The sequence below is a fragment of the Gordionus sp. m RMFG-2023 genome, chromosome 5 (genome assembly GCF_954871325.1).
Source record: "Gordionus sp. m RMFG-2023 chromosome 5, tfGorSpeb1-WG-v2, whole genome shotgun sequence".
Classification (NCBI taxonomy): domain Eukaryota; kingdom Metazoa; phylum Nematomorpha; class Gordioida; order Chordodea; family Parachordodidae; genus Gordionus; species Gordionus sp. m RMFG-2023.
The window spans coordinates 1714347-1740786 of NC_088779.1; the positions used below are offsets into that span (position 1 = coordinate 1714347).

General features: G+C 31.7%; 1 protein-coding gene across 1 annotated transcript; it reads right to left on the reverse strand.

The window, feature by feature from the left end:
- Nucleotides 1-580: 580 nt before the first annotated feature.
- On the reverse strand, nt 581-16286 carry LOC135929776 (uncharacterized). Its single transcript, XM_065466484.1, has 14 exons — nt 16180-16286; nt 16072-16136; nt 15893-16026; nt 15530-15822; nt 12718-12836; nt 11679-11818; nt 11353-11548; nt 10295-10584; nt 8703-8883; nt 7331-8316; nt 6617-6975; nt 2847-3652; nt 2012-2296; nt 581-1384 (listed from the first exon to the last, which is right to left on the reverse strand). Exons 1-14 carry the CDS (start codon nt 16284-16286, stop codon nt 1173-1175), a joined length of 4173 nt encoding a protein of 1390 aa, XP_065322556.1. The 3' UTR covers nt 581-1172.
- Between the last annotated feature and the right edge of the window lie 10154 nt (nt 16287-26440).

Here is a 26440-nt window from a genome sequence, read left to right on the forward strand (position 1 = left end):
ATTATAAGAAAAGAAGGTTATAATTAAAAAAAAAAAAAGGAAAAATTATATGAAAAGAAAATTATAAGAAAAGAAAATAATTCAAAAAAAAGGGAAATTTGGGGGAAATATAATTCAAAAAAAGGTGGAAAGTTATAAGAAAAGAATGATATAGTGGACGGCGCGCGATGATTTAATCAGTTTTAAATAGTGTTGTTAAACGGCTCGTTTTGAGCCGATTTTTTTTTTAAAAAAAAGGCTAACTCGATATTTTTTAGCCGGGAAAATATTGTCTAAAGCCTCGAAATTTCGGTAATAGATGTTCCAAACCTTCGTGTCCAATCCAGGAGTCAAAATCTTTTAGGCTTGCATGATATTTTTCCTGCTGAATAAAACATAGAGTGCCGTTCAATAACACTAGTTTTTTTAAAAACCATAAATGAAATTAAAAATGACATTTTGGCAGTCTAAAATCAAAAATAACAATAACTTTAAGTATAAAAAAAAATAAGATCTTTTTTGGTAATTTTAAAAAAAAAGATATTTTTAAATGCTTTTTGAAAAGAATACAAATTAAATAATAATTTAGTTTATTTAAATGTCAGTTTTTTGTGATATGCATCGTTAAAATAATTATTATGAATATATATATTTTTCTTTCTTTCTTCAAATACTGGAATTTGTAAAATAAGAAACTTTGGTTATTATAAGAAAGCGATTGTAAAAGCGATAAAAAAAAATTTATAAAATTTATCACCAAAATTACAAATTGAAAATTGAGATATTTATTTAAATACTGCTATTAAATATCATTCACATTTTAAGAGTGAGCCAATCCCAGCTGATTCTGGATGCACAAAAGGCTATAAAAAACTATCGATCCTTATAAGAGCAAACTGGTTTGTATAGGGAAAATTAACCCCGTTCGGGAAGAAAATGATTTCTAACACAAAGTATTTGTTAGCACGAACAATTATAAAAAACTGTGAAATAATCACAATTCAATATTAGCTAAAGCTGTAGCCAAAAAAATATATATCTATACATTTATATTAAATTTTTAAAATTTAACTAATACAAAATAAGTGTTAAATATTTTTCTTAAAATATCACTTATATAAACAATAGTGACGATGTTTTTCTCTCCTGAAAAAAAAAACATAATCCGTTTCTAATCCCCCTCCGTTGAGTTTCTAAAGATGAAAATATTTGAGAGCGGAGACGATGAGAAGTTTTTCCAGAAAAATTTCGGAGTCTATCAAGGCGACGTGAGCGGTTCGGCCCACCAAAGCGCTGGTCCGAGAATTAGCTATATTGACGGCGTTTTGGTTTTGCTTGGAAGAAAGGTTGAGGGAGAATGGGGATGGCAAGTTGAACTTAACCTCGTATCTCACTATCTTGGTTCCTTTTTCATCATTTTTGTTGCATTTTTTTTTTGTTTAAAAAAATCAATTATAAACGTGTATCTAATCCTACTTTAAATTAATGGTCGTAAAAGCGGATGTCGTATAGTTTTTTATAGGTATAGCCTTAGGCGGCATTTTTAGCGAGATCCGATACTTATTTAACAGTCGTAAAATTTTTAGCTTCTTCTTTTTTTTTAAAGAAAATATGGTTGGAATTGGAATAATATATGATTGGAAAAAAAAGAAGTCACTAAGTTAATAATAAAAAAAATTATAAATGGGTACCGTGAAAAATCTCCATAAAGTGAACCCTCAAGAGGTAAGTCAGATAATAGAGAGCTACTTTACTATACTTAGAATTTTTTTTTTAAATAATATGATTCTAGGAAACGATATAGACCGAACCCAAGGGGAGTTTACGCCTTTCAATCTATCCTTAAATCTTTTATCATCCTTCCTATCTTTTGGCTATCAACCTGATAGCTACATAATCTAGAAACGTCACTTTTTAACCTATAAATCCATAAACCCTTCTTATTTGTGCATTGAAAATTAAGAGTTGAAAAGGATTGTTAATCCGATTAAGATTTTAAAAAAAAATATTATTTTTTTTTTTTTAAAAAAACCCGAGCGCCTTAGCGGTTCGATCACGAGTTTTATCATTTCCTCCTCCAAACAATTGTCGTTGGGTAGCGCTTCGTTCTCGCCCTTTACGCCTACCCTATTTCCGGTTTCGGCCGCGTAATCTAGGGGTAATAGCAGGGCCGACTTCAAGGGAGCGTATTTATCTTGGCTACTACCGACGAGTAGCAAGTGCTTAAAGTGTCCCAGGGCTTTACGGGAGTCCCGGCATAAGCAATACAAGTAGGCGTTTCGCCGAGGATCGTTGAAATGCGTCGTTTTCTGGTTATCTTTTTGGGGGAATATTTTTTTTTTTTAAATGTGATTTAAAAAAAAAAATACAATAAAACATCTCGTTTGAGCAAATTCTTCCCTAAATAAGGATTGGTAAGAATTTTGTTTCATCCTAATAAAAATGTGCAAAATGTCTATCTAATTTGTTACGAAAAAATAAAAAATTCTGATTACCGTGGTAAATGCTATACAATATATTATTATAATAAGTTCGTACATTTTATGATACGTACTATTTGGATTTAAAATTATGATGATTATCATTTGTTTTCATGATTGACAGCGATAACATATTATTCGTGATGTGGCATGAATGATTATACAATCATGATAAAAAACCGCATCAAGACTATCTTACGAACAACTGATATGGCAAAAAGGCGCGAAATGGGGCAAATTGGCAAGGGCCCGCTTTGGGCGAAGAAGAAAGATAGTTACGAAATCTGGTTAACTGTCGTAAATACTACATCCACCAGAATAATGAATGAAGACATGAGATATATTCAAAAATGATGAATATTAATTTTAACTTAAAAGCGGGCTTACTTATACATTCTCCGTTAGATGGCCGAACCCTGGAAAAGCCATTACGAACGTGTCCATTTTCGTAACCGTTACCCATGGCACCAAACTCATTCTTGAGCTTCCCGCCTCTCCCGCGAGTCGGAAATCGCTCCTGGTTATCGAGATCGTCATCGGGGATACCCTTATTTTTCCCATTCCAGACAAAGCCATCGCGATTGCGGAGGTTTTCAAAGACTGGCAGGCTTTGAAATTCTTCGTCAAAACTATGATTTACTATGCCGATATTTTCCTCGCTTTCAACTTTGTGGGGTTCGGTTTTTAAATTTAGAGCGTTCTTACCTTCATAATCTTCATCGTAACAACTGTGGTTATTATCTGGACCCACAAAATTATAGCCACCATTTTTTGTAAGAATAGGGGTAGGATTGATAAAATCCCTGAGAGTTAATTGGGCGGCCAGTTTCCAGGAGGGCCCTTTAACTGTCGCCAAAAATTTTAGACCTGCCGTCACCGGGTTAAGCAGTTGTGTCAAACCAGTGTGGGGACCGGAGATTGAGAGGAATGTCTGTAACCTTTCAAGGTAGGGTTCGAAGGAAGAGTTTAAAATCATGGCCCTGACGATGAGGCATCCAAGGGAATGGGCCACGAAGCTTATACGGGTTATACGAGGCACGCGGAAAGGAATGGGTCTTTCGGAATAACCTGAATTTTTGGAAAATATTTCGCCATTTTGCCGAAAGTCGGAAGCGTGAGATAAGCGGGAGAGAAGTTGGGAGAGGCAATGATCGGCCCTGGCCTCTATATCTAAGGATTGTGTGTGCACCGTGCTATAAAGATTATGAGTTAGGGTTAATAATATAGTTTACAATAAACAAAAAAAAATAAGATATTTGATAAAAAATTTGAAGAATACTAATCGTTGTTATCTATCGATTTGTGATAACCAGATATGGACGTTTTTCCGATAATATTTATTTTTCGAGTATGATTATTATTATATTATTGTCTTTGCTACTTTAACTCAATCACGTGACATGGAGGTGAAAATAGGGAAATATTGAGTTTTGAGAGTTTGATATACATGTATACATGAAATTAGTTGTTAGTATAAATCGGCTCGTTTTGAGCCGATTTTCTGAAAACCGCTAACTCAACATTTTAGCCGGAAAAATATCGCCCAATCCTCGAGATTACCATAATAGGTGTCTACACCTCTGTTCCATCTGTTAGCTAAATCTTCAGGCTCGGGTAATATTTTTCTGGGTGAAGTATTGAGTTAACCCTTTTTAAAAACCGGCCCCAAAACCAGCCGGTTAACAACACTATACGAAATATATGTTAAATATAATGACTTAAAAAAATCGTTCTTAATACCTCGTCTGGAACTTCCACTAAATTAGAAAAAAAAAACTAATTCGTTTGGCCCCGAGGAATCTTAAAACAAAAATTCTTCATTTTTAAATTTGAGGAATTCGATACCGTTGACTGACGATGAATTTGTTAATAGTGCACGTCAATGAAAAACAGCTGAAGACGCCATTTTGGTTACCTATTCCCTTTTTAAAAATAACATATTTTCAAATAACATCATATATAGTGGTTTGTAACATCACGGGTTCCCAAAATGGAAGCTCCAGCTGATTTGTATTCAACGACGCTTTCAAAATGCATTATCACGAATGCATCGTCTGTCTAGGTATTATTACATGTCATTGATGGACACATCTCCATCTTTTTTTTTCGAGTAATGTCGCTTACTTATTAGAAGATTCGGGAAGTAATCGAGAGAAAGGGGAACAAAGAACATTTATATGAACAAAAGACATGTTTTTTAAGCTTTCCGTCCGACATTTCGAGACGCGAATACTTTGTCGGACGTTAAAGCCCATCTATTACCTTCTTAATTCGTTGGTGGGTCCGGAACCATTGTTAATACATTCAAATAAGAAGCAACCTTATAGGCCAAGGTAGAAAACCCTTACTTATTAACAGAGTTGTTAAAGGATCTAGATCCTGTATCTAGATATAAAAATGTAGTATCTGTATCTAGATAGATTTTCGATTAAAATATCTGTATCTAGATATTATTTTAGACGATGTATCTGTATCTAGATCCATTTAAAAAGTATCTTTTAACAACTCTGCTTATTAACATTAATGTTAACATTATATTCGATTCTTAAAGCTGGACATTAGGCAAATGGCGTATTCAATAAAGAGTTTTCTAAATCAGATGTTTTTTTTTTTCAAAATATAGTTCTTGAAAGTTTGTTTATCGATTCTGATGAGGAGGAATACAGGGCCCGCGGTTTTTTTTTTCGGAGGTAATTTAATGGATATTGAATCTCGAAAAATATATGTTTCAACTAAAAAATAACACTAGAATAAATGTATAAAGCGTCAAACCCAATGACATATAATAATACCTAGACTGACGATTCATTCATTAAAATGCATTTTTAAGCGTCGTTAAAAGCAAATCAGCTGGATCCGCCATTTTGGTAACCTTTATAATAATTATTTTCATGTTAAAAACTAATATTAAATTGATAACTTACTTTCTTATTATCTCGATGAACAGGCAATTCTTTAATAAAGTTTGCATCAGATATAATATAAAATTAGGCTCTCGTTTAAAATTTTAATATTTATTACAGTAACCAAGATGGCGTCTCTAGCTGTTTGTATTGATGTACACTTTTAATGAATGAATCGTCAGTCTAGGTATTATTATATGTCATTGGTCAAACCGGACATTAAAATAGGGGTGTATCGATATTTTTATCGGATCGGGCCGATATTTCACCCATTTTAAACATCGGTTATCGGCCAATATTATAAAATATTCCGACCCGACCCTATATAAAATGGCGTCTTTAACAAAAATAGAATGTTATAAAAAAATTTTTAAAAAAAAAGTTTTATCTAAAATCATTTATTAATAAAATCGAAATGATTTTTATGTATTTTTTTTAATAATAATAATTAATTAATTAATAAGCATTCTGCCACATTGCTATTTATTTTGCGTATTCTGTTTATAAAAGTGCGCGATAATCTCTTCAGAATCTGTTTTTAGTGAAGCTGGAAATATTGACATTTCCATCGCCTCAGGCTGAAACCTCTGATAAATTGGAAAGTTTGGTATTTCTAAAAAAGAAATCATCGATATATTAATGTCAAACATTATTTTAAATATTTATTTCCAAATTACATATAATATTATTTAATAAAAGTGATTTAACAATAAATATTTTATATACTTTTGTTGAATAGAATAAACTATAACTGATCGTTATAATATATTTAAATGACATGAGTTATGGTACAGTTAAATTATAGATGTTATACTAATAAAAAGTATATTAAAAATTAAAACCATTGGTATCATTACGGAATACAAAATGATATCGGATCGATAATCGGCCGATATCGATTTAATATCTGGAATATCGGATCGAATCGGCCTCCAAAATGGGGTATCGGTATACCCCTACATTAAAATATTTTTTAAACATTAGGCGAGCGAGTAGACCTCTGAATCGAAGCTAACTGTGGAATGAGGGGGTCCAAGTTAAATACCCCCGGACACGTTAATTCGATAACATTCTTGGTAAAGATAGGATGAGGTGTTATAAGTTACTAGTTCTACTATGTGGTTTGTAATTTTTTTAAAAAAATTCTATTCTCAATTAGAAACAGTCTCGTCCGATCTTAATTAGTGGATTAATCTAGATGGAGAGTAAAATTTTAAAACCTTACCAATTATATAAAGAAAGAAAAAAAATTACCTATCGGGACACACTTGTTCGGTCATGAGAAATTCGAATCGCGGAGCGTCAAGCGCTTCGTGGGCGTTGTCGAGGTGGCCTTCTTCGGCGTAGCGATGGTCAACAGACGATAAGGGTAAAAGCCTCTTGAAGACCATCTCGAAAGACTTGAGGTCGTTCTTGGAGCCCCCCAACCCGTGGACACAGACTACCAAATGGATCGACTTGGGAGCTGATAATAGAGAGGTGCATGATGACGGACTATCTGACAAGGAATAGTTGGTTAATGGTCTAGTTGTCGATAATAACTTTGGCGAGTAGAGGGCACAAGGTTCTGACGAGTTTAAGATTAAGGGTAAATCTTCGGGTGTCGTAGGAAGCTATAAAGAAATATACATAAATAGGATAGAATCATATTCCTCGCTTAAAAGTCTTGGCCGTATAAACTTCGCATTAAAAGGCAATGCATCGCATTTAATGTTTACTAACAAAAAAAAGAGTGACGGGCGTCATTTTAATTTACGACAGTGCTCAATTAAAAACAAAAAATGGACACCATTTTTTCTCCGCAACAATATCTAGAGTAGGCCTTTTCTCTAAATCGATTTTTTGATCGTAGAAAAAAAAAATAGATTTCATCACTCATTTTTGAATTTATTTTCTCAATACCAGAAAAAAAAAAGAATTATAAAACATAGAGAAAGAAATTAGATTAATAATATTCTAATTTTTAACCTTGTTGGAAATCATTTTAGCTCCGACAGACTTTCTCCTACATGACGATGATGAAGATCTGGTCAAAAATTCTGCGCAAGAAGTTAATCTCGCGCAACCGCCACCAGTTTTCCCTAGTTTATTATTACCCATTTCTTGGTCGTCAAAATTCATTTGGCCGCTTTCTTCGTAGAAGCCAGAAGGCGTGCCTTCGTTATCGCGTAAATCGAAATTAGAATTCATTATCGTGGTGGGGTTGGCGTGTGTACTCGAGTATTCGTCAGCGATATTTGTCGACGGAATATTTCCGTTGGGGTTAAACTCGCGGGAAAACACCGACGACTTCTTTTCCCATCGCATTTTAACGTTGGAGGTCGGGAAGGGTAAAACAAAAGTTTTCGATTTTGATCTAGAACCGAACCCCCTAAAACTCAATTTTCTCTCGCATTTTAGCGGGGAAGGCACGTTATCAGATAATTTGGGTGAATCAGCTGTTCCGGAAATCGAGGAACAATCCGATTTGAATCCTATCAATTTAATATCGCCGTCGTCGCCTACATTACCGTTATCTCGAGCGAACCAGTTATTATTAGCCTTACGAAGAGCTGGCGATAGGTAGAAACCGCTTTTACGTCGAGTCAACTTAGCCAAAGGGGTGAATTGCGTAACGGATCTATCAGATTCGAGGGGCAATCTAGGACTAGGGTCAAAATGGGAAGCCGCGAGTAACGGTGGAACCTGGAATAAAGACCGAAAAATGTTTGAAATTTCCGAAAAAACGGCAGATAAACGTCCCATTTTAACGTCATCGCGGCCTGGGGATTTAAATGGAGATAGAACGCACCCGTGAAGAGCGGAAAATCGGTGGGATTGTTTGTTCAAAAGCGCGAATACGGTCCCGTCGTCTTCACCCAGATTTAGCGGAGAAAATATTAATCGACGAAGTGAATTAGGTTCGTTGAGAGGGTTATCGTAATTCGCGGTATACGATTCGGAGGCGTCTTGGTCTATTTTATATATATATATCACGATAAAATTAGAAAAAAAAGGGATGAAACCATGAAACTGTGGAAGACGAGATATTCGAATTAACCGGGCCGGTAAACCATTACAAAAATTTTGGGACCGAGTTCCGGTTCAAAGCAAAAATATAATAATCGTCACGTGATATCTTCTAAAGGTTTTCCTTTTAAGATTTTTCCTGGTAGTAGGGCGGATAATAAATTTATATTCTAAAATTTAAAGAGTGTAGAAGGGAAGGGAAAAATTATAGACAAAAAACAGCTGGTAAATTGTCACGTGTTTAAATTGTGAATACCTCTACTGTCTCGTATTCAATTTTTTTTTTAACAAAATAAAATGTCATAAAAATTCTTTTTTTTTTTAAACTAACTTTTAGAGTCGTCAGTTAGGTGTTCCGATATGACGCAATGATCGTAGGTACTCGACGAGTCCCCATCCAACTCCACGACTTCTAAGGCGTGTCGTAAGGCGGAATTAAAGCATTTATCTGGCAATTTGGGCATAGCCTTACGGTTAAGGGTCACGTAAAAATTGACCGAAAATTTTCGAATCTATTGTGATAAAAGAAATCGGGTTGTTGTTGTTGTTGTTAAACTGGCTTTTTTTAAAAAAAACTTCATTTTAAATTCACGTGATTATTGTGGGACACGTGATTATTGTGGGACACGTGATTATTGTGGGACACGTGATTATTGTGGGACACGTGATAACAGTTTTTTTTAAAAAAAGGATGCAACCACCAATGAGTCGTAAGCGCCAATAATTTTGGTATCATTTTTAATTTTCTTAAATCAATATACAATTTTACGAGCCCAATCAATAAATTTATTACGTAGATCGATTTAAATCAGTTTTTGAAAAAAAATCGATAAACAATCGCAAAAAATTAGATTAGAGCGTGCTAGGAATAAAAAAAAATCCCGTTTTTTTCGAGTAAAAAAATATAAAACGTTGTTTTTTTTTTCCTATTTTTATTCTAATTCAAGTCATCTTGAATATTCCAGAGTCAAAAAATTTAGGCATGGTTCGGGATTTGGGGGAAAAAAAATTTTCTAATCAAGTCCGGACTGGCCAGAATTTTTTCCGGTAGTTTTTCGGATATTTTTGGACCAAGTTTATAGCCTGTGGTAGTGCCGTTAAACGGCTTTTTTTGAGCCGATTTTTAAAAACGGCTAACTCAATATTTCATCCAGAAAATTATTACGCAAACTTGAAGATTTTGCTCATATAAGAAACCAAAGGTCAAGACATATGTTATCTAAATCTCGAGGCTTTTCATTCCTTCCTTCCTTCCTTCCTTCCAGCCTGTGGCCTATAATGATTTAAAATTTCGTTAATTTTTTTTTTTTTGGGGGGGGGGGGTTATATTTAGCAATATTGTTTCAAAGGGGAATTTCAAAATTTATGGGAGCAAAAATGAAATATAAAACCGCTATTTTCTCCGCTATAAAGCCCGACCCTGTTTTCCTAAAGTCACATAATTTTTATGGCACGGTTCCAGGCCAGGTGTGGAGTTCTGGACATGCAGGTCTTTCGACATAACCCACCAATAGTACGCGAGAAATTTTTAATTTATTCACAAATCATTTTTATAATGATGTACAATTTTGTTAAATTATGTTATCAAAAAAAAAGAAAAAAAACTAACTTTAATTGTTTGTTTTTTTTCTGTTTTTTTTTCCTCGTTTTTTTATGTTTGAAAAATTGTTTTTTTTATTAATCCCTAAAATAGTTTTATAAAAAGTTCCGATTTAAAGGGTTAACCCAATATATTAGCTAAAAAAACATATAATTCGAGCCTCAAGATGTCGTTAATAGATGTCCAAATCTTTCTGCCATCTATCGCGCAAATTTTCCAGGCGTGCGTAATCATTTTTTGACTAAAATATTGGGTTAGCCGTTTTTTTTTAAAAATCGAACCGTTTAACAATGCTACCCTAGAGCTAGCTATTTAAAATTTACCCTATCATAGTAATATTGAGAGTTTAATAAGCGGTCCTCTAAGCCCGAATCATGGCCGCTCAACTTTCCGGCATCTTCCGGGGCAAAATGAGCGGTGGTGGCGAGCCCATAGGTCGAACCCGTTAAATGTTTCCAAATTTCTTCGTTCTCGCGAGAGATCAAATCTAGCAATCGGATAGAATAACTCACGAATTCGGTCACATAGTTGTGCTTGTGGTCGGTAGCGGTGAACGCCAGGATACGAGACGGGAAGCCTAGCAGAGCCTCTTTCAAGGTTCGGCTAAAGTCTTCTTTTTTTTATATTAAATATATATTTATAAATAGTAGACCCGCCAAACCTGAAATAATTTTTTAAAAACCCCGCCGGATAAGGGCTTGAAAATAATTTTACAGTGGGACCGAAAATTTTGATCTCTGTGGATCTCTGACATGTGTCACAATGGAATATGTGATCTATGAGGAATTCGGAACGAAAATGTATTCCTTAGATATAAACAGACAATTTTGCCGCGAACTTTCGAAAAAAGCACTCTTTTTTTTGCTTTTATATAACCTTTAAAAAAAAAAATAAAAAATTTTGATAATTTAGAATCGTTATTGATAATTTTATAGTTTTTTTAATTAAATGTTAATTGATAAAGTTTCCAACTTTCTCTTTCTTTCTTTCTTTCTTTCTTTCTTACTCTCTTTCTTTCTATCTTTCTCTGTCTTTCTTTATTAGCACTTCATTTTTTTTCGATATTTCCAAAATAAAATAAAATAAAATAAAATAAAAGTAAAATAAAAAATAGGTTGCCAAAAATTTAAACGTATCTTTAATCGCGCGTACTTTTTAGTTCGTATTTAAAATTTGACTCCAATTCGCGATCCTTGCTGAACTCAGAGTGAGCCAAAAAAATATTTTTTTCAAAAATGGAGGGAAAAACGAGTTCCCGTGTAAATTAATAATTTCTAAGATTTCGCTTGGGGAATTTCGCGATCAAATTATGATAAAATGAAGAATTGGGTTTTTTAAGAGATGAAAAAAAAAATAATAAAATAAAATAAATTAAAAAAACCCAAATGGATTTCCTTATGCGGGTACGGTTCATCATCCGGGCGGAATCCGGGAAAATTGGCGTATAGAAAGTACTTCAAGAGGGTGCACTTTAAGCTAAAATGGGAGAGGATCTGGATGTAGAATATTTGAACGAATCGTTCGACAGCTGATCGGTAACCATGAAAACCATCCGGGTTGACAACATATTTGCATGCCTATGGAAAAAAAAATAAATAAATAAATAATGTCACGTTATTATTTAAATTTGTTTGTTTGTTTTTTTTTATATCATTTCAAGACAAACGAGCGAATCAAAATATAAAAAAAAAATAACAACTTATTTACTTTAACGTTTTTAGAGACCATTCCGTTCCTTAACAAGATGGCTTGCAGAGTTGGGGGTAAAAAAGGGTAGCAGCTGTTAGGGTTATGCCGATTATTTTCGGTGTTTTCATGTCCGCCACTACCTACTGTCACGGCGATTTCTATTGTTAATTTTTTAAATATATTTCCCATTTAAATACATAGAGTCTTTCGGGTAGATTCGAATGTTTTTCCTCTCAAAATTGAGTCGATGTCCAAAAATCTTATCCTTATGCAGGAGGGCGTTTTCTCCTGCCAGAATTGTCAGAACTGACGATTCAGCTTTGAGTCTCGGATATAATATAAAGTTGTTTTTTTTCCTCTTTAGCTTTCACCTTTTCTAGTGGTAAGCTCCTTCAAAATCTTTCTCCACTTTATGTTATTCATACTATCTCTTTTATCTAATTTATACTTTTCATATTGGCTTTAACTTTATGGCTACATTGAAGTTTTGGCCTTCTCCTTTTACGTTGGCCCATCACTTCCAAACTCTCAACCTTATTTCCTATGTAGTTCATAGGCCTTCTCATTGTGTGCCCATACCACCTAAGTCTGTTTACACCATTATCTTAGTCCTTCCTAATATTCTTGTACTTCGCATCTTATCCTTTCTTGTTACCCCAGCAATCATCCTCAGCATTCTCATCTCCATAGTTTGTAGACTTCTCTCGTCTGATTCTTTGGTTGACCATGTGTCCGAACTATATAGTATAGTTGGTAGTACTATGGAACTGTAAATTTTTCCCTTCAATTTCTGTGGTATTCTTTTGTCAAAGAGCACTCCAGATAAGGATTTCCACTTTAACCACCCTTGATTAATTTTAGTTCCATAGTACAACCAACTATCTATATAGTTCGGAAACATGGCCAACCATATAATCTAACGTTTTAACTTTAACAAATCGCAGCGGGAAGTACTCTGGTATTTAATCCGATGAAAAATGGACGGGCGAATTTCCTTCGAAAAAGGATGACTAATATTTTATTCTCTTTTTTTGTGGTAAAAAAAAATTAAAATTACTTTCATTGGTATCTAGAGATGACAGGAGATCGAAGGACAGAAGACCATCAGGAATTTGTGCTGAAGATTGAGATGAGTAAGCCTTCATCTTGTTCTGTTGTTTGATTTTTTTGTAGACCCTAATTTTTTTTTTTTTTTAAATAAAAATTTAAATATGAGCCATGTTTTATGTGGAACTGAAAGCAATCTGTAACACCAGATGTTTTCTTTTTAAACGAGTGGGGACTGAACAGTTATTTAATTTTTGCAGTCAGGTTATGACTGACAAGTTCTCGCAGCGGTCAGATAAGGACCTGGGCATTTTTTGATTTTCCCATAACTTGGTTTTTTTTTATATAATATGGATTGGATCTGATATTTAATAACTAACCTAGACTGATGATTTATTTAATAGTAGTGTGCATACTAAATTAATCATTCGGGCATTAAATTTATCATAATGGGCAGTATTTATATAATGTTAACCCAGTAAAAAAAATAAAATTAAGTTGAATTGTTAATTGTAACTAAAATTGTATCGTATACAGTATTTATTTGAAAAAGTAGTAATTTATACAAATACCTTTTTTATTATGAGCTATTCAAGTATGTTACATTATTAATCAATATATCAAAAATTGCAAAAAAGTTTGCGTTTTTTTTATTGAAAATAAATTTTTTATATCTAAATATTTAATTAAAGCTTATAGTTGTTTAATTGTAACAACAAGCAACATCAGAGTCTCTAACAACTATTAGTCCTACTACAACAGCTGCTCAGAAAATCTTTTCTGAAACTGATTATGCTCACAGTACGAATTTTCTAATCATTATGTTTTGTTACTTAGTGAGGAATATTTTTTTTCCTAAATTTTGAACTAATTAGGAAATCACAAATATTCATAAAAGCTATGTTAATTTAGGGGCAATAAATTAATCAAAATGGGTATTTATTATCAACAAATTAATCTTTTTTGGCAGTATTTAAAAATTTTTGGGCAATATTTTTATCAAAATGGGCAATATTTATATAATTTTAACTCAGTAATAAAAAAAAATTAAGTTGAATTGTTAATTAACGAAAATTGTATAGTATACAGTATTTATTTGAAAAATTGTTTAGTAATTTACAGAGTTGTTAAAAGATACTTTTTAAATGGATCTAGATACAGATACATCGTCTAAAATAATATCTAGATACCGATATTTTAATCAAAAATCTATCTAGATACAGATACCACATTTTTATATCTAGATACAGGATCTAGATACTTGTATCTAGATCCTTTAACAACTCTGGTAATATATATACAAATATCTTTTTTATAACTAATTTAAGAAATCACCTTTAATGACAAAATATTCTAATTACATTTTAAACATATTATATAGGAATATAAGTTGAAAAGCGTAAAAATCACCTACATATTGGACATCAATATCAGATTCAGATGAGACTGATAATCTTTCTGAAATAGTATAAGATTTCTAATAATCTTCTTTGAAAAATAAAGCATATAAAGATTATGATATGATTTTTAGTTCTTGTTAATCATTTTTTTCTAATAAAATAGCATGAGTGATAATATTTTTTTGATTTAAATTATCCAAACAAAATTTGATTTATCTTTTTTATATACTTTAGAATAAGATAGGAAAAAAGAAAAGGAAATATTGTTGTAAAATATAATAAGTTATGTGAGCGAAAATATATCTGGTTGATGAAGCTAACAGAGAGCCATGTCAAATGTAGAATATGCTCTACGATATGTAATTACAACGTGAGGGGAGAATATGATATTTTACGACATCGAAAATCGTTAAAGCATAAGTCGGTACAGGGGAGTATATCAACATCGATTGCAAATACAAAAATGTTCTCCAAAAAATATTAAATAATACAAATGCAACTAGAGTTGCGGAAATTGTATACACCTATCACGTAATTCAACATTCACAGAGCTATCTATCACCACAATGTGGTTCGAATCTTTTCCCCATAATATTTAACGATTCCAATATTAGTGCAAGCTTTACTTGTGGATAGAACAAATATGAGCAAGGCTATCACAAAATATTATATGCTTATTTTTCAAAAAATTATTAGAAATCATACTATTTTCAAAAAGATTATCAGTCTCATCCGAATCTGATATTGATGGTGAATATGTAGGTGATTTACACTTTTGAACTTCTATTCCTATATAATTATTTTAAAATGTAAACTAGAATTAAAAGGTGTTCTAAATTAGTTATAAAGATATATAAAAAAATATTTATATAAATTAATAAACAATTTTCAAATAAATACTATACAATACAATTTTAGTTACAATTACAATTCAACGTAATTTTTTTTTACTGGTTATAATATTATATAAATACTGCCCAAAAGATTAATTTATTGATAATAAAAATATTACCCATCTTGATTAATTAATTTACTGCCAAAAATAATCACAGCTTTTAAAATACTTGTGATTAGTCAATGTCATTAGCGATAGTAGATGTCATTAAAAGACATTTTGTCCAAATCCCTGTCATTGGTGGACTTTGAAATATAATTTTAATGTATTAATATTTGTCAGTCTAAGCTAATTATTAATATCATTGGCTAGATATTATTTTAAGTCAGGCCAATATCTAAAAAAAATAAAATAATGGTTATGCAAGCATCATTAGGGCAAATATTATTTATTAAAAAGTTTCTCAAACTAGAGAGGACCTGAAAAAAATAGGTATAGCTACATGGCTCTAAAATAATGCAGATTATTTTAAATATTATTTTGGAATATTTATCAAAATATTTCAGCAACAAAAAAACACAAATTACTTATATGTGGGTTCTCTCAGAGATATCAGGTTAGCCTGGGTGGATATATTGATGCTAGCAAGGTGCCTATGCCCAAATATTATTGGGCGAGCATAATGTAGTCCATTTAGCAAATCGTAATGACATATAATTTTCCTTGAACTGCAAAATTTGAAGTCCCTACATTTTTTGAGCTTGTCTTCAAATTTGATTTCGGTATCCAATTTATTTAATTTAACAGTAGAAGTTCTGGGATTGTGATAAAACAATTCTACTGTTAACTCAAGGTCTATTTGCTTTAAGGTGTCAAATGCCTTTTAGATATATATATATAAAATATAGATTCAAATAAGTGAGCAAAATCTGTTTAAATATTGATATTACCTTTGATGAGTCCACCAAGAAAATGATTTTGTGCAAAAAAACTTCATTAATTTCAACAACCTCGTTTTGAAAATTTATATTAATTGTTGAACTTATAATTGTAATATCTTGAGACGAATTTGTATCAATAGTATCTTTAAATCTTATTAGTAAAAAAAATAAATAATTAATATAATTACTAGGACAGGATTCTGAAACAGACTGATTAAAGGGGGTTTTAAGTTTAAATCTTAATTGATATTCCCTAAAGATGTATAATTATTTAATTTATATTAATAAATAGATACCCGCATTTGGTGAGGTCTATATTTGTAAAATTTTTAAGTTTTAATAAAAAATATAAGGTTCCTTGAAGTTCAAACATTTTACCACATGTTTCAAAATAAAGTGGCATACGATAGAAATTAAAAAAGTTCAATATTAAAATACCCCCTTAACATTTTTGCTTAGTTTAATTCAATGACATATATAATACCTAGACTGACGATTTATTTATTAAAATGCATTTTTAAGCGTCGTTGAATGCAAATCAGCTGGACCCGCCATTTTAGTAACCCATATGATAATTATTCTCATGTTAAAAACTACTATTAAATTGATAACTTGCTTCCTTATTACCTCGATAATCAGGTAATTCTTTATTAAAGTTTGTATCAGATATAGGAATAAATTAGGCTCTCGTTTAAAATTTTAATAATGATTACTGTAAGCAAGATGGCGTCCCTAGCTGATTTGCATAGATGTACACTTTTAATGAATGAATCGTCAGGATTGATCGTCAGTCTTGGTATTATGTCATTGGTTTAATTGGCATAATCGAATGTGGCTCTGTTAATTTCATAGCTTAAAAGGACAAAGTTTATAAAGAATATTGAATGACTTACATACATAATGTACATATATAATAGCTAAAATTTTTATCATATTATCAGTGATGTAGTTGAGGGGAGGGCGGGGGTGGGAAGTACCTCCATCAATTTAAATGAATTTCAGTGCCCCCGAATTCTTAAAAGAAGTGGATTTTTTATAGTGATATCTTAGTAGCCTAATCCTTTTTATCATGAAATAGTAAACACATTTATTGAAAAAAATGGCAGTATATTAATAAAATTTTACATTCTAATTTAAAAACTAACCATTTCCTATTTTAATTGTTTCTTAAAAAGATTATTTAATAGAAATATGATCTTCTCATATATATTTTTTAGTCGTTTACTAGTTGTAATCCGCTTTTCCGCAAGGACTGCCTTGTGTTTATAGTTTATTTAATTTATAAATTTTAATTACCCCCATTATTTATTTTTGCATAATTAACTATCCTATAAAATTCGAAAGTATAAATTAAATTACTTTCATTTTTTCGAACAAAGGTTGTTATTTTGTTGTATAATCACATTTTCTACCATATGGATATTTGTGTAGCTAAGGGTTATGTACAAATTCTAAGACCCTCGATGATAAAAAAATAACAACGATCTCACGTTTGTTAAATTTCTTCTTTTTTTTAAATCTAATATATTACTTTTTATAAAGTTGTTATATAGATGATAACAGTGGTGAAAGATAACGGTGGAGATTTTAATTTATAATAATTTTATTCCAAAACTAAATTGATACTTCTTAAATAAATATAAAATAAGGTATATATATATGTATAATAAAAAAAAATAATTTAAACGAAATACATAGTTAAAGGCTATAATAACAATTTAAGTTAAATAAAAAATCAATCGATCAACAAGAGTAAAGATTTATTAAGATGATCATTTGAATATGTATGTTAAGCAACTTTAAATCAATTTTTGAGTGTGTTATTTTAAATTAAAAAATCTGATTTTACCGAAAGTGTATGCCGTCATATTTGAAATACCTGCCCAATTAATTTCAGACAATTTTTGCATGAATCTTTAAACTTAATATAATATATATTTCCATATATTAATTATATATATTATAAATGACTCAAAGGTTAACAGCAAAATTGTCTACAATTCATAAGAGAGGCATTCCAAACATGATAGAATATATTTCTTGTTAAATCAGATTTTAAATTTTAAAAAACTCGCTAAAAAATGATTTAAAATTGTAAAAATAACACTGCCAAAAAAAAACACATTGACGCTAATACAACAATAGTTAAAATAATAAAATTTATATAAGTATATTGAAACATCACTTGAATAATTTACAGATCCTTCAGGGTTATTATTCCAATTAAAAGATTATTACCTTGCCGATAGCTTCAATATTCCTTTTAATAATATGATACCTATCTAGATCCAGTCGAGGAATTCTTTATTTATATATAATGCCAGTGAATTATATAGAAAATAAATATATGCGTCAGCTAATAACAAAAAAAACCATTAAGAATTGTATAAAGACTTTTTTACAACAATTTAGAATCCCTAAATGTTGTTTATGATTAAAACAATAATTATTAGGTATCTATGACACATAAAAAATGATTTGTATTAATTAACAAATATAATATTATATCTAATATATATATATAAGCAAATAATATGAAAACCTAACATTCATTTTTTAGGGCCAGAATTATTAGAGGAGGGGGGGGGGTCAGAACAAGTCCCAGTTTGCACCACTTCGTAATAATGGCATTCTCTTTCTCTAAAATATTAGTGAGCCTCCTAATTTGGTGAACGAGGACTTCAAAAAATACTAATTTCTGTAAAACTCTTATATTGTATCCTACAATTTGTTTACATACAATATATTTATAAAAGGTTAGTAGAAGGTTAGCCCATTCTCAGTGAAACCCCAACTATATAATAATATAAAAATGGACGCAAAATTTAATTTTAAATTTATCCTTCTTAGTATTTTAATATTTATAACATATACCTGAACCGGGTCGAATTTTAAAACAGAATAATTTTAAATTTTCCTATAATTATCTACAAAAATTTTAAAAAATTATTATATATTTTTAAAAAAAATTTAGACCTGGGTTTTTTTAATATCCGAACCGGTCCAAAAAAAATTTAAAATCCGTGCCATGCAAATGGTACATCTGCAGGTCTCCGATTTATATATTATTTATTCTAATACATAAGAGCCTTATTGAAGGAAGGGAAAGAAGGAAGGAAGGGAAAGAAGGAAGGAAGGAAAGGAAGGAAGGAAGGAAGGAAGGAAGGAAGGAAGGAAGGAAGGAAGGAAGGAAGGAAGGAAGGAAGGAAGGAAGGAAGGAAGGAAGGAAGGAAGGAAGGAAGGAAGGAAGGAAGGAAGGAAGGAAGGAAGGAAGGAAGGAAGGAAGGAAGGAAGGAAGGAAGGAAGGAAGGAAGGAAGGAAGGAAGGAAGGAAGGAAGGAGAAGGAAGGAAGAAGAAGGAAGGAAGGAAGGAAGGAAGGAAGGAAGGAAGGAAGGAAGGAAGGAAGGAAGGAAGGAAGGAAGGAAGGAAGGAAGGAAGGAAGGAAGGAAGGAAGGAAGGAAGGAAGGAAGGAAGGAAGGAAGGAAGGAAGGAAGGAAGGAAGGAAGGAAGGAAGGAAGGAAGGAAGGAAGGAAGGAGGAGGAAGGAAGGAAGGAAGGAAGGGAAGGAAGGAAGAAGGAGGAGAGAAGGAAGGAAGGAAGGAAAAAGGAATGAAAGAAGATGAAGATTGGATCATGTTTGGCGTGAAAAGTGAAAACGTATAAATTACCATATTTATAACGATTTATTTAAACTTCAATTTTTTTTACAAATCTTTTTATAATTTTAACATATTATAATCCAAATAAAAAATATAGGTACAATATTATATTAAATATTAATACTTTAAAATCATTTTAAAAAACATACAACCTTTCTTCTTATATTTTTTTTCAATCATAATAACCGCAGATGTGTTATCTATAATATATATAGATATTTTTTAAAAATAATATGGGAGTAATTGGGTGAAACCGAAATTAACGAGGGGAACCATTCAAGATTTAAAATATTTTTTATCTAACATCATTTTAATCTATCCATCGATTTAGGCTCCCAAAACTCATTGACCGGACCCTCTAAGGGTAATATCGTATTTGATAAGGCGTCGAATAATTTATCGGATTGAGCGCGTATTTTGTTTTGTCTAGTGGACTTTGCCGAATCTATCGATGATGAACTCTGTTTTTTAAGTATTTAAGATGATTATATAAAATTAATTTTCTCTAAAATTTTAAATGGCCGTCTAAATCAATGATATGTATATTAATTTAGACTTGACGATTAATTTATAAAACTCTAGTGAGCGCGAAATTCGCGGCGAAGTATATAAGAATACACAAAAATAGAGCTATGGCAACTCTCAATGCACGGTAAGTGCACCTACATTGAAGTCAGCTGCAGATGAGACATCATTGAAAGATATTTTGTTTAAAATCATTTTCTCGACCATTTTCTATAAAATACTTTTCATTGGCCGACTTCAAGTGTATGGAACTTTTTAATTCACTTTTTAATGAATGAACCCTCAGTCTGGGTTATTATTAAATTCCAAGATTTTTCTTCTAGATTAAATAGAATAACAAAGTATATATTTATATCCTGTTTTAAAGGTATCACATGACCTTATGTCACGATCGATAAATTTTATCATTTGACATAAATTAAAAAAAAAAAAGAAGTTGTACTAACTACTTTATTAAGAACGAAATTTTAACAAGAGTTAATACCCAACACCAGATATCTTCAATATCGGGTGCTTAGTTTCGCGCGTATAATTTATCCGAATTTAAATTTCGATTAAAGTTTTATCGAGTATTTGTCTACAATACCAATATATAATATTTTCTCAACGATTTGATTTTTGCCATATTAGACATTATTTTTTGTATATTATGTTTCATAAATAAATTATTTAATAGTTGGTTATCAACAGATATGTTTTTTATTCTTTAGTTGCAAAGTATAGTTGGGTAATGGCTAAATGTCGATTAATTCGGTCCATTCTTCTGGCAATGCCTAAATGTCGGCTACTGGCATGCCTAAATGTCAGCTAATTCGGCTCATTCTTCCAGCTATGCCTAAATGTCGGCTAAATCGGCTCATTCTTCCGGCAATGCCTAAATGTCGGCTAGTTCGACTCATTTTTCTGGCAATGCCTAAATGTCGGCTAATTCGGCTCATTCTTCCGGCAATGCCTAAATGTCGGCTAATTCGACTGCTTCTTCAGGTGGCTGCCGAAAAAAATCCGTTAATATTAAGACGTTTTAATTTATAGTAGTTTCTTCCAAATTTGAACTATCTTTTTTTAAAAAAATAACCCCCGAGGCCAAAGTGATAGTTTTAGCCTAAAAACGTGGTATTTTTAACGGATGTTTTAGCCGGCTAAAAATATAGTAATTACCCAACTAAAGTTACAAATTACTTCTAAAAGTAATTAGTTCTACCTATTACTTGTAAATAAAATTTTAAGCTTACATAGAGTTAATTAGTTACATTTATAACATTTGAGTGTAACTAACTTAATTATTAGCTACGAGTTATCATATTTCAACTCCCGTCCAAACTTACTCCCTTTTTTTTTTTTAAAAAATTAATAATCTTCAAAACCAAGTTAAATTATTCTTATATGCTTTAAAATAAAGTTCCTCCTAAAAAAAAATCTGAATTGTGCCATCATAACTTAGGTCTAAGACCTGAACGAAGACTGATATTGATATTAAATAAAAAAGATGATCGAATCTTAAACGTAATCTGGAATACCTGGGGATTATGCACTTAAAAACTCCATAATGTGACCATTTAATGTTGATTGAGATATAAGAAACATGTAAGTATATATTTATACATTACAAAGAGGCAGTTCCTAGAGGAACCAAATTATTTAATGCCACCCCCCCCCTCCTTTGGAAATGTGTTTGTTCTTGTAAATATCGATATCAACTTACAATAAGTCGTCTTTTAGACCTCCATTAAAAATGATGGAGGGAAATCCAAATGATAATGCCCCCCCCCATACCACCTACCTTAGAAAAATCCTGATTTTTAATTTAAAATTTTACAATCAATCCAAATTGCTGTCTTCTTACTCAACTATCTTATTTTCCTAGGAACCTCAATGAACCTTTTTCAATGTTCATTGTATTTTCCCGATTCATGATTTAAATTTAATATGGTTTTTTTTTAAATATTTGTTTTAAATAGTTTAAAAGTTTATTTTTGTAGATTTTTTTTAATATAGTTTTATATTATTTTATTATTAAAAAAATTCTCGAAATATTAAAATCAGGTACATAATCTTTCATTCCTTCCTTCCTTCCTTCCTTCCTTCCTTCCTTCCTTCCCTTCCTTCAAATATAATTTAAAATATTGTTAATTTTTCTAGCAAAAAAAAATATATACATATTTATTTATTATATATAAATATATCTTTTTCTTATTATCATTTAGATATAAAAAATTTTTTTTTTATTATGGACCGAAATAATAAGACAAAACACTGGACCCGAAGGCAGGTTAAGTGCCGACTTTACTAAAAGATCAACATGCAAACCGGATTGAGAATGGTTTTTTTTTTACAAATCAACCAGGTCTGCTCATCTTCGGGTTTTAGTTCAGAACTGGACTTTGACCTTGTCCAATTTGGTGATAACCAAAAAAAAAATTTTAAATTAATATCATTGCAAAGATGCTTATATAATAATTTCTTAACTTTCAAATTTGGCGGTTCCCAATATTCGGATAATGGCCTACTAAAAACCCTTGGTAAAGGATCTACGTTCATTTCTTGAACGATCCTATTCGGAGGATCGTTTTGGAATATGGCGTCCGAATTTGAGTTCGTGGCCGTTATCAATGCTCTCAGCAAGGCTTCGCTAGATTTTCCTAGCGTCGTTTTATGGGACCACGGGTATCTCGATTCCTGGCTGTCTTGAAGCGATATTTCTTCCTTCAAATATCTTGGGACCTCGTGGCTCCTCATCCACTCCAGAGCTCCCAAATTACCTGGATCCCTTCTCGAAGCCTGGTTTTCTCTATGTATCTTTTCCTTTTCGGTGGAAAGCATCTTTAAAAATTCCAGGGCCTGTCCAGAATATTGACTTTTTAGCACGTCTTCCTGTGCTCGAGTTAATCTATCTTTCTCTAAATCAGCTATCATATCATCTATCCCTGATGTACCGGAGGGCGATGCTTTATGATAGTACAGAAGTAATTATGCAAATTAATATATGCTCTGGAGCTAATTACACATATAAGCAAAATAGTATATTAGTATTTTATTTCATGATATGAAATTTGAATATCATCAAACCGCGTCCCAGTTTATGAGAATTCCATTTGTTCAGCAAGCTATCGATTCCTGTGTTCCAATTCGACATTTCCTCTTGATTCAAGACCGTAGACTGCCTTCTCTCACCCCCTTGCAATGCGGCCGTTTGTTTGTCCCACACTTCGGCCATGCAAATTTTTTCCCTATCGAAGCCGCTGACTGCGCTACTTATGGCTAGTTTAGACGTGTCGTACATCTCGTCGCGTATTTTGTTCCAACCGGCTTCCACGTTTTTGGCGTACCTAATGGCTTTGCCACGACCCCAGTCTTCGAAAGCGGATGATTTCTGCTTCTCCCAGTCTTTCAAGAGGAGTTTGTTGAGATTCCTCAGTTCATCGCGTCTCTTGTCGTTTGTCAATGCGAACTGTTCTTTTCCTTCATAGACCATAGTTTTGGGTAAAGGAAAAAAAATTAAACCATCGGATTAAGTTCAATATTCATAGACTTGTATCAAATTGAGTAGTAAGATCAAAAAAAGTCCCTAGTAATTGGAAGTGGTACATAGCTTATTTTAAAACTGTTGTATCACACTCAGGTTTATACATTTAACTTTAATATTATCGACATTTATTAGTTTTAACCTTTTGTAAAAAATGAGGATTTTAAATATATTTAAAGAAAAAGTATACTATAAATATTTTATAAAAAAAACTATTATGTCCTTTATCCACCATATCCTCTGCCCAGCTTTTAATGATGCCTTCGAACTTTCTAGTCCATCTGCTACACAGGGCATCTCTAACAGCGTCAAACTCTTTATCCATATCTGCTCGTCTCGAATCGCTCTTGTTTTCCCATCTTTTGAAAGATTCTAATCGGTCCGCCTCCCAATCCCCTAATATTTCGTTCTTCTGCTTCTCCCATAGTTCTAACATAGCGCTTTCAGCTTCACTGAAGGTTACAGACGTTTTGTCCTGCATAACGCGCCCAAAACTTTCTAAATCTTCCCTAACTTCGTACGCTTCTTTGTCAAATTCGTTTAGAGAACGAGAAAATATCCTGTCGCAAGAACGAACCTTTTTTTTCAATAAACAAAAATGGAACTATGAATAATTTATAAGTTTTTGATGAACCCATATTCATTTAATACTAACAATAATAATAATAATAATAATATATAATAATAACAATAATAATAATAACATCAATAATAATAATAAATAATAATATTTTCAACAAATCCTAACAAAGAAATTGTGTTTATGTTAGCTGCAATGTCCAGCATGTTTAGAATAATTATCTTATGAATTATATTTTTAAGTCATTCATATTTTATATGAAAAATCCAGAGTTGTTAAAAGATACTTTTTAAATGGATCTAGATACAGATACATCGTCAATATCTAGATACCGATATTTTAATCAAAAATATATCTAGATACAGATACCACATTTTTATATCTAGATACTTGTATCTAGATCCTTTAACAACTCTGGAAAAATCTATTTTAAAAAAAACTAATATATATTATATTAAGTTCAAAAATTCATGTCAAAATTATATTATCTGAAATTCATATGGTAAGTATTCCCAAACATGATGGAATTCATTTCCGGTTAAAATCAGATTTTTAAATTTTTAAAAGAAGGGCCGCTATACATGTTCGCGTTACTAAACAATACGTCTTAGTCGGATATACCTAAATAATTTGGCAACTAACGCTATACCATTCCTATAAATATATTTACATGTTAAAGGTGAGATTCAAATTTAAATGGTCATTTATGGTGCTAAAATATTTTTATTAGGGACAGTTTTAAAACATTCTTATTCTGATCTACTAACGTGATTTAAATTATACAGATCTTTTATAATAATCAAAAGAAAATGGAACGCGTTCTAACAGCCATATGCGCCGACTTTATGGGGGCAGCGGGGCTTGCGCCCCCTATCGAAATATTCTACAAAATAGATAATATTCACCCATCAATATCTAAAAAATCAAAATTTTCTTTAAAGAAATTACCGCCCCCTATAGAAATTTTTATAAGTCGCCGTCTCTGGTCTTAACTTGTCATAATCTTTTTTTCCTCTCTTAATTCTAAATAATTCTGTTATTCCTATTGTTTTTAAGTCATGCTTTAGGTGCAACCTCGCAGGTACAGGTAATTACTTATAACTTTGCCTGATAAGATATCAATTTTAGACATTTTAGTGTAGGCTAATAAATTTTTTTTTTTTTAAAAAAAACCATGTCCTCTAAGAAAGATTCCCCGACATTCTCGAACCATTCCTGCTGACACTGTTTCCGATCGTCGTGCCATTTGACCAAAGCTTGGAGTCGCATTCTTTTCCACTCTCTTTCAGCTTCGAGCTTTAACCTGTGCCTGTCCTCTTTGATTCTCAAACTGCATTCTATTTCCTTGCCATCCCCATCTACGAGAGATTTTTTCCCGGAGATTCTGTATAACGGCCCAGAGATAGGGTTGAAATCTATGTTTAGCTTAGGGGCGTTGTCTAGCCCCTTACGGACTTTGGAGGGAATCGTTATATCTATCTTTATTATTAGTTGTATAATATAGAGATGCCATTTTTTAAAAATTAGTAAATGCAAGTAGAGTGAAATCTCCTCAGATTCACCAATCAGAGGCGGTTACTTTTTAATCTTTAGAGGTACGGTCAACAATATGTAGATCGGTTTAGGAATTTGACTGGTGGAATTGCCACCATGGAAAGAGTTGGTGACTTATAGGAAAGATTTCTCTATATATTATAAAAATATTTAATGCGATTGTTATTTATACTTCGATTTCGTTGGGTGGGTTGAATTCTATTTTCAATATGTTTATTTTTTTAAATGAAAATAAAATAATAATATTATTTATAGTATAATTATTAATTAATCAGTTACTATTAATGAATTAATGAATTTTATAACAAAATTGATAATATCTTTGAAAAAAAAAACAGCTTAACCTATAAATTATAAGATCTTCTATAAATTAAATTTAGATAAAATAGCCAAAGTAGTGTGAATTAGGCTAACACATCTATAGTGTTTTTAAACCGGCCACTCACTTTTGGCTTCATGCGGTCAGCTGGGAATGGATCGATGACTTTCAACCCTTAAAACTATGCGGGTCAAGAATAGAAAAAGAAGGGGGAACCTATCCGAAATCACAAGGTCAGCCTGAAAACTGATATTAATAAATATAGGTCCAGACCGGTTCATCCTACCTGGTCAACGCCTAAGATATTTTATATTTAAGTTTTATATTAAAAAAACATAGCGCCCAATTAGGAACTGGATTGGTCCTTGATCCAGATTTGCTGACTCCAGTTTGAATAT